General features: G+C 42.9%; 1 protein-coding gene across 2 annotated transcripts in view; it reads right to left on the reverse strand.

The window, feature by feature from the left end:
• The window catches only part of TMEM43 (transmembrane protein 43), a 494,721-nt gene that overhangs the window by 6,037 nt on the left and 478,986 nt on the right, over positions 1 to 9,698 (reverse strand). The window contains exons 2-7 of one of the 2 annotated variants that reach the window (XM_075095985.1): positions 9,130 to 9,193; positions 8,263 to 8,412; positions 6,540 to 6,674; positions 5,732 to 5,826; positions 3,792 to 3,841; positions 1,491 to 1,560 (exon numbers count right to left, since the gene is read on the reverse strand). In XM_075095985.1, coding sequence (XP_074952086.1) covers positions 1,491 to 1,560; positions 3,792 to 3,841; positions 5,732 to 5,826; positions 6,540 to 6,674; positions 8,263 to 8,412; positions 9,130 to 9,141 — 512 coding nt within the window. In that variant the 5' untranslated portion in view covers positions 9,142 to 9,193. Of the gene's footprint in view, positions 1 to 1,490; positions 1,561 to 3,791; positions 3,842 to 5,731; positions 5,827 to 6,539; positions 6,675 to 8,262; positions 8,413 to 9,129; positions 9,614 to 9,698 lie in introns of both variants that reach the window. The other variant, XM_075095984.1, reaches the window with a different exon arrangement.

Below are 9,698 nucleotides of genomic sequence, written 5' to 3' on the forward strand. Positions count from 1 at the left end.
CTCTTAGCTATCTGTTCAGTGGTGATATAGAGGCTTTGAGTGACAATGAGTTAATCACATTCCTAGATTAATTCCTGCAACATTTAACTACACTCATAAATGCACTTTACTTCTAGCCTGAATTTATTTAGCTTCCACTGTCAACTGCTAGATCTTACATGCTAAATTAAGAAACCTAGATCATAAAACTCCGCCATATAAAGGTACTTCTATATCATGGCCAAGATAATAAAATTCCAAGCTCAGAAATCGTTTACCAACAGACTTGACTTCATTCTCGTAAGCAGTACTACTAGAATCTCCTTGGCAGTAAAGAACAGATTTTATTTTTGCAAATGTCTGAGTTGCATAAAAAGATAAGATGGATGGATGGAGTAAGATGACATGTAGTACACACTTAAAATAGAGTCTTGTTAATGCTAGGCATGAATCCTAACATTCAGCATGTCTGCATATACCGTGCTGTCTCATGCAAGGATCCACCACAGCTACGCTGTCTCTTTGGTTTGTACAAATACACTCAGATGAAATGTTCTAACTGAATAAAATATGTTTCTTACTCTCAATTGGAGATTTGCATTTACTGGAAAATGCTTGGAGAATTTTCATTAACAAAAAAGTGTGCATGGGGAGGAGAGACAAAGCAGGTATGTCACCTGAGCATCCTTTTTTCCATTGTCTCATCTATACAAGTCTGCTAGTTGGGACTTATAACCAAAACCATGCAGATTTTCGATTTCCCTCCTGAAGTAGTACTTCCAAATAAAGGACAGTGTATTTGGAGAAGCCCACACAACCAAAACAAAGTTCTGGAGATTTTGCAAAGTTCAAAGTTTTGTTGGAATCCTGGTCCTACTATCACCCCAGCTGTATTTTTCATTCACACATGGTGTTTTTTGCCAGATGGCATCCTGCATCCTAAGGAACCAAGCAGGTGCTGTGAGAATGACAAGCAAGCTAAAACTTAGCATTAAAAATGGCACATTGTAGTGTTAATAAAATGCTGCAGATGAAAGATATATGAAACAAATTATATATGGGCAATTGCCACACGTAAGCCTGAGCTCATGCATGCTATCTTAGAAAAGGCAGCATGCAAGTGGCGTGACAAGCTCATGAGATACCTGCTATTCTAACCCTGTATTTGTAATAGAGGAAAGAATTAGTAATAGACTGCAGTAATAGACTGCTCTAACAGAAAATAAAAGTCAGAAGGGAACCCATTCAAGTTCTCCTACAAGGAGATCCAATGGCCCAGAGGTAATATAACAACAGCCTGATGTCCAGCCATTACTAATGGACAGCTTAATTCTGGTTCCACCAGGCTGCTCTGAACTGCTCTCTAATCTTTCTACACTTTAGTTCTCCCAACTACCAAAAGACCAACAGTTTCCAACTACTTCACTGTGTCATGAAGGTTAGTCATTTAGATTTCATCTTTGATCAGATACAGTGACAGAATCTAGAGGGACTGCTAGGTGGTAAATTACCTAGGGTTTTTGTGTCCAATTTCTCGATCAAAGTTCCTGCTGTTCACAACTTCTGATTTCCATTCGGTATCTATAGAAAATTATATGAAGGTTGAGGAGAAAATAGGAAAAATTGCCAGTCAGATCTTAGTCAATGAAGACACCTTTCAATCAACGAATCAGTTCTAAGCTACACTTGCAGTAATAATGTTTACATCAAAGTATGTATGTGATAGTCTGTACTGATAAGTAAATCCATCTTCCTAGCATATTAATAAGGAATGGCAGGATTTAGAAAAAAGGATTTTAGCAATAAAACTGTAACTCAACTTCACTCAGTGGGAGCTTTGCTGTTGGGTTTGATTCCTGGCTCCACTCTTTGGGAATAATCTGGGTTTGTGAGGAAAAGCTGTGAGCTCTGCTGGAACTACCAAATTTCAGCGCAGTCAAGCAACAGATGGAGACAGTACCTGTATGTGCCACTGTCAAAAATGTATAATGCTGCCTTCATTCAGGCCACAGCAGCCTTCCCACATCCCCAGAACACATACCAGTAGGTTTCTTGTAACTCCTACAAAACTAGAGTCCCTTTTCTGAGCAGCTTCCATATTAAATACAGCTTGCCCTACTTCCATGAAGGAGCAGAGAGGAAGGAAAGGGAGTTTGGTTAAACAGTGGAGTAGGGATCATTGCAAGAGATATTCTGGTGTATTCGGTACATGGCAAGATTTGGGGTGGGGGCGTGGACTACAGGGGTGGCCTCTGTGGGGGTGCCCTGTGTTGGACACAGCTGGCTCCACTTCAAACCTGCTGCAGGCCACTTCTGTGAAAACATTTTTAAGAAAGGGCAGAAAACACCAAATGGGAAAGGGAGCATAAAAAAAGGAGCAAGAACCTACAGAGGGAGCACCAAAGTCAGAGAAGGAGGTGCTCTGTAGCAGAGGAGGTATTCACTGCACCATTGGGAGAGTCCATGCTGGAGCATGGGAAAAGTGTAAGGAGAGTAGCAGTGAGAAACCACTATGTACTGATTGTAAGCCTAACCCACCCCCTGCACTGCTCGCTGCTTCACTAAAGGGAGGGAGCATAACCTGTAGCAATAACAAAGCTGGGGGCAGCAAGGGGAGAGGAGTCTGAAGTGAAATTGAGCCTGGGAAAGGGTAAGAGCAAATGTGTTTACCCAACACCCTAATCAGTAATTAAATATATATTTTAATTGACAATAAATTAAGTTAATTTTCCCCAAGTCGAGTCTGTTTTGTCCATGATGGTAGAATTGGTAAGCGATCTCCCCATCTTTATTTCAACCCAGAAGCTCTCTCATTCCTGTTCTTCCCAACCTCTTCCCTGCTAAGGAGAAGAGGAGTCCCGCTAAGGAGAGTAAGCAAGCGGAGTAAGTGCGGGCCCTTGGCTCCCAGCCAGAGCTAAACCACCACATCTAGTAATACATGGACTTCTGCTGGACAGAATCCATCAATCTTGAGAGGGCAGCTGTTTTTTATAAACGGCATTTCTTTTGCTCTCTGCCACTGTAAGGCTATTTTCACGGCTCACAAACACTAGCTTTGCTCCTAATGTGTCTCCATGCTGCAGGGTCCCATGCTTCACTGAACTGGGGCATTTTTACGATCACACCCAGAAACTGCTGCACACCCATGTTACACATCCATGTGCTTTAATCAAGAGATAAATGAGGCACAGAGACCAATCTCCAGATATACGATGACTCAGAGTATTTTTCTGCCACTGGGTAAATCAGAATAACACTCTCAGTTCTGCTCCTGCCAAAAAGGTATTTGGCAAAAGCTACAGCTCACATCAGAAGGTGCAGATGGTTTTTATTATCTGGTATCAACACGTAAACAGACTCTCAATGGGCTGGAGCTACACTGTTCTTCCCTGTCTATTTTCTTTTGCTCACGCCTGACACGTGCTCAATTACTCCACTTCTGAAGAGTAATCTCAGGCATAGCTTTGAACATGCTCCTATCTCTGCCCATCTCCAGCCACTGACGACCTTACAGGTCCTATCTCCAGAGCACCTTATCCCTGGATGCTGCTCTGAACCTCCAGGAGTTCCAAGACAAGACTTTCTGTAGTAGTTGCTTGCTAACAGCACACCTCCTTTCACCTCAGTCACCTCAAGAAATGGAGGTCCTGCCATTTGTTTAGGAAACAGAATTTTTGCTTATTTCTTCACATTCCTTTCTTTCATTTCCCAAAAAGAAAATACAGGGTTTACAACAAAAATCAAAATACACACACATAAAAGTCCAAAGTTACATGCATAAAAGAAAAGGGACTTTCTGTTGGTCAACTTACTGTATGAATATTTTGTCTCTTTCTTAATCTCACCATTCTCTTCATACTCCCTGCAGAGAAAAGAGTGGGATGAGAATGAAAACAGTGCACACACACCCCTGCTCAGGGCAGAATACACTTTACAAATGAAATGCACAGGCAGCTCACTGGCAACAGAAACTTATCTTTACAAGTAAACTAACTCTTCTCTGAACTACCTATTCCAAAGACATAGATTCTCTGTACAACGAGGAAACTACACACAAATGCTAACCGACCACACACTTATTCACATGTTGCCATCCAGGAGTCTACTAGATTGATGTGGAACAACCAAAATTAAAGACAGTGAGAAAAGCTGACTTAAATCAACAAGTCTTTTACAGATGCTGCACCATAACCGTGTTAAAACCAAGAAGTTATTTTTCACACCTTCACAACGTCTGACTTTTTTTTTTTTGTATACCACAAAAGAAATTGGCACTTGAGTTCTGTGGAGTCACGCCTATTTAATAGCTACGAACTTCTATACTACTGTCAGTTTAATTATTATTAACAACAGAAACATTTCTTCCCCTTCTGCTTGCAACTATTAGCAGAGTAGCTAAAATCTCATTACAGTTTTGTAAATCCCCTTGGTAAGGTACCTAAACTGCAGTGTTGCCTATTATGAACTAATAGTTCATAATAGTTGAGTGTCTCTCAAGCAACTAAAATTTGCAGTTTACTTTCACAGCTAGAAATTAATGTTGGCTTTTGATTATTAAGGATAAGGGGTAGCAGAGTCTTCTAAAAATTGAGAAAACATGTCTTGTTTAATTAAGTACTTAAATTTGCACATGTTTATACCAAAGAAATTAAAAGACTTCCCTCAGTCGTGTGCAGTAAAGCCTCAAGTGTCCACAAGTCTGAGAAAAGAATCTGACTTCCAGATTCAATTGGATACAATAGGGGTTTTAATTGCTTTGAAATTTATTTGTGTGTTAGGCTGTAGGTATTAACCAGGCAGTTTTGGGGTCAATGGGTTTATCAGAGTTTATTCTGGAATTCATAACTGAAATTGTTGGGTTCACTTACTTTTCTAAGAAAAGTTAAGACCCCTTTGGGAGATTTTTTTTTTTTTAAAAAAAGGCAACCAACCAACCAAAAAAATCCAACAAGTCACTGTGGAAAGCCAAGGGAAAATATGATGAAGTTTCTGGATTCAGCAAAATCTTTTTGTATTTCCTTTTTGAGGACAGGGAAAAAAACTGGCTAGGAAGTCCATGATCAACTTTTAGAGAATGGCAGTAGAAACAGTTTAGCAGATGGAGGAAGAAAAGAGGATTATAAAGTTTTATTTGAAAAAATTCAGAACCAAGTGTTTTGGGACAATGGTTTTGATTCTGCTAATCAACTAGCACGGGGGTGGAGTTACAGAAATCCTGATAGGCAGAAAGTACATCAATAAATAAAAGAAGCTTTAGGAACATTAGAAAGGATAGAAGTCAACTGAGTCTGGGAAAAACACAAGTGTTTTATTTCTTTTTTCTTTTTCGTGAATTAGTAAAGATCTTTGAATTCTGTTGACACCACTAATGACAGAAAATAGATCAATGGGCTCTGAGGTGGCCCAGTATCAGCTAACAATAACAAAAACAAAAAAACCACAGCTGCAGCATGGAGGCCAAGAAACCCCACATGAAGTTATACAAAATCAGGAAGTAGAAACATTTGATAAAAGACCTTGGATGATATGCAAATTTTATCAGATGCAAATTCTGCAGGATTGACCATCTACAAGACCTGACATCTCCAAGGAAATTAAAGTGACTCTCTAAAAAACCCAAGAGCTCTAGAATTTTCCTGCCATAAAGACTTGTTGGGTTTTTTTAATTTGGAGGTGAGGAGAAAAAAAAAGTGATGGGATCCTGGTAATAAAACAGCTTTATGAACAACTTTTAAAGATTTCTTTCACTTACGTGGAATCTTCATATTCTACCCATTGGTACATTTCCACGTTACGCTTAAGTTTGACAGCTTGGATGGAGAGCCCATAGCTGGGATCAAACAAAGGCTATTTAAAAATTAAAGAAAATATGAATCAGTGTAAGTGCTGTACCTCACAAACTCAAACACTTTACTTTTATGATGAAACCTATTTACATACCTCACTGTACATAGTTAGTACTATGTTATACACAGTTGAATATAGAATAGATGTTATGAAAGACAAAAAGGAGTAACTGTTATAGATCACTGATAAATCTGACCATGAAATTATTGCCATAGTGAAGAATAAAACCAGAAATGCTGGGTAATGGTATGCAGGCTTAAGTGTCTGAACCATGGAGAGATTTTATTTTGCTGGAAGCTACTGTGCTGTGTTACCTTCTGCAATGCAGGCTGACCACGGAAAGCGTCATCACTACTGAAAAGTCAGAACTTGCAGAGTCTCTGTACTGCAAGAGCCTAAAGACTTTATAATATCATGAATACACAACACGTTCCCTATGCAAGGGGGAATTGAAATTACCCACCAAAGGGAGTGAGAGGGTAAACACAGCTAGAGGTAGTATGTTGTTTGGGAGTAGGGAGACCAAGGCTGTACAGCACCTCCCCAATTCTGAGCTGAGAACCAAAGTTTGGGTGGTAGCCAGCAATGCTTGCAGGGGAGGAGAGAAGCTACGTGTCTTCTCATCAGACATCAAACATAATTTTAATTGGCAAAGCCTTTTCCTTCCCTCCAAGCTTGAAATACTCATCTCTTCAGTAGGCTATCTTATTTACCTTAGACGTACTCAGAGCACCAGCTAAGTGCACCAATCTCCCCTCATTCTGCTGAGACACACTGTGGATGCTATCAAGAGGGATCACAAGAGAAAGTCCCTCATCAAGAGATTTGGCTGTCCTTAAAGCTCGTCCCTGCAATGAAGAAAGGCAAATTCAAACTGTGGAGAATCAATGGTACAGCGGTATTTTGTGAAAAAGGTTAGCAGACAAGTGATCTGAAGGCTGCAAGAAATGCTTGTGTATGCAGCCTTAAGCCATATTCTTGAAACACACTTGTGTTTCTCTACTCTCTCTTTCTCTGTGTCTGACACAGTTTGGGGCAGTACTTCTTACACAAAGATTATTCTCCAAGAGTCCAAAAGTTATTACTCTTCACCTCTTACCTTGTTCATTGTTCAAGAGTAACTGCAAAAGTTATGCCAATTATAGTCCTTTTTCCACAGACACATATGACTACTTGGCAGAAGTTTACCTTACCTTACCATATGTGCTGGTTTAGAGTTAATTTTCTTCATAGTAGCTAGTAGGGGGCCATGTTCTGGATTTGTGCTGAAAACAGTGTTGATAATACAGGGATGTTTTAGCTGTTGCTGAACAGTGCTTACACAGACTCCAGACCTTTTCTGCCTCTCATCCCACCCCACCAGCGAGTGGGCTGGGGGGCACAAGAGGTTGGGAGGGGACATGGCTGGGACAGCTGACCTCAACAGACCCAAGGGATGTCCTACTCAGCATGTAAAGCTGGGGAAGGAGGAAGGGGCAGGATGTTCAGAGCGATGGCATTTGTCTTCCCAAATAACCATTACACGTGATGGAGCCCTGCTTTCCTGGAGATGGCTGAACACCTGTCTGCCCATGGGAAGTAGTGAATTAATTCCTTGTTTTGCTTTGCTTACATGCACAGCTTTTGCTTTACTGAATAAACTGTCTTTATCTCAATCCATGAGTTTTCTCGCTTTTACTTTTCCAATTCTCTCCCCCATCCCACCAGGGGGGAGTGAGCGAGTGGCTGTGTGGGGCTTAGCTGCCAGCTGGGGTTAAACCACAACACCATCATGTTACAGTTTGCTTTTTCCTGCAAAGTCACCAAAATCGGGAGTAGTTCATCTTTTAGAGGTTTAGAAGGAAGTCTTAGGTGAAAATTCACAAAATTCTGGTCCCCCACTCCAAACCAGACAAACACATGTCTACTTGCAATCGTAGGGTGTTAGGATTCCCTGCTTACTTTAATTGTTCTTTAGTCTAAACCCAAGACATAAAATAACACTGAGAATAATTAACACCCTCAGCTTTGCAACATGGAGCATGAATTCCTTTAACACAATTATAAAAACACTAGAAATGAGGACCTTATGTTATCCCAAGCAAAGAGAGAAGACTGGAACGTGACTGGCTCATATAACCCTCTTTCAATAATGCTACAGCCTGTTTCTGCACCAGCTCACAGATTCTTGATTTTATCTCTCATCACACACTGCCACTGTCTCTACCACACTCAGTTCTACAGAAAGTCTATCTGTGGTCCAGTGATTTTACTCTTCTGTTATATTCGAAGAATAAGCACCAGACTCTCCAGACATACTGTCCTCTTCTCACGGATGAGGTAATAAAGCTTTAACATGACCGTTTATAGTAAGCCTATAAATGCAAAACTAGTTGAATGTCACCTCAGCTGTGACATTTTAAAGCTGTGTATAAACACTGATGGTATTTCACTTACTTCATTGGTAAAAAGAAGGTAGAAAGACAGAAGAAATGTCACAAGTCCCACCAACATGCCTCCAGAAGTCTCGCTGAGCCTCTCCAGGAACCCTGGTTTGGACTCACTTGTGATTTTAACATGTTCTTTTCTGCTGCCTGTGTCAGAGAACTGTTGGAGATAAACCAAAAAATGCAATATTGGTGTGACAGGGGAAGGCATTCTGTTTCAAAATAAGTCTTTTAGCTTTGTTAATTCTGCCTTTTGCCTGGGATCAAAACTTTCCCACACTTATTAAATGCCTCATCACACTTTTGATACCAGAAATACAGTCAATAAATAAAACTCAAGACTAATGGAAAAAACAATTGCTATTATAGTGGTTCAACATGTTCCTTCAAGTGTTCTTCAGTCTGCCTCTAGGTTCCCTATTTGGTGTCCACACCCTGCCATGACAAATTGAGTAATACTGCTGAATTGCAGGCCAACTAAAACATAGCTATAAATAAGAAGTTACATTTTTACCTCTCCAGTAGTAAGTGACCGCATATTTTAAAATAATTGCATCTAGTGCAATAAAAAAGAAAAAGATAGCTTAAAACAAAATTCCTATTGCTGTCCCAGCCAGTGCCACATTAAAGCGTGAAACCTGCGGGGAATAACCAAGAAGTGACTTCAGATGAGCGCACGTAGCCATGACAGGAGACGAGGCTTCTCTGTGGCTCATGTCGAGATGCCAGGCGGGATATGACAGCGGCCCCTCCAGGCGCGACACCGGCCCCTCGTCTCTGACAGGCCACCCCTGAGAGGTACCCGGGACCAGGCCGGCCCCGGAGGGCGCCACACGCAGCGCGGAGAAACGCCAGGACCGGTCCGAGCAACACTTACATTCCTCGACATCTTGAGCCTCTCGCCCTCGCTGCTACCACCCCGGAGAGGCCGCAGGAGCCGCCGCAAGAGCCGCGCCCTCCCCCTCAGAGCTCGCCCAGCCCTCCCGCCTCCGCGCCGCTCCCCGCCCGGGGCGCCGCCGCAATGCACGCTGGGCCCGTAGGTCCCGCCTAGGAAGGGCGGGCGCGGGCAGGCTGGGGGGTGTAGTCCAGCCCAAGCCGGGCCTGGCCGAGCCGGCTGCTCCCTCCCCGCGCCGCGGTCGGCAGGAGGTGCGTCAGCGGCCGCCGGCGGGCAGGGAAGGCGCTTCCGGAGGCGGGAGGCCCTAGCGTGGAGCAGCGCGCCGCTGCCTGCTGCTGTGGCGGCGGCGGCTGTGGTGGAGGACGAGGAGAAGGAGGAGCGGAGGGGACGGTGGGGGTCAGTCTGTGCGCGCGCTGCGGAGGAAAGGCACCGGACGGCTCCGCCATGTCCTACTGCAGGCAAGAAGGTGCGCCCGGGTGTCCTCCCAATGTCACGCAGCCGGGAGAGGCTGGGCGGGCTCGCCCGCCCTGAGGCGGCTGGGGGGTGGGGGC

The sequence above is a fragment of the Phalacrocorax aristotelis genome, chromosome 6 (genome assembly GCF_949628215.1).
Source record: "Phalacrocorax aristotelis chromosome 6, bGulAri2.1, whole genome shotgun sequence".
Lineage (NCBI taxonomy): Eukaryota > Metazoa > Chordata > Aves > Suliformes > Phalacrocoracidae > Phalacrocorax > Phalacrocorax aristotelis.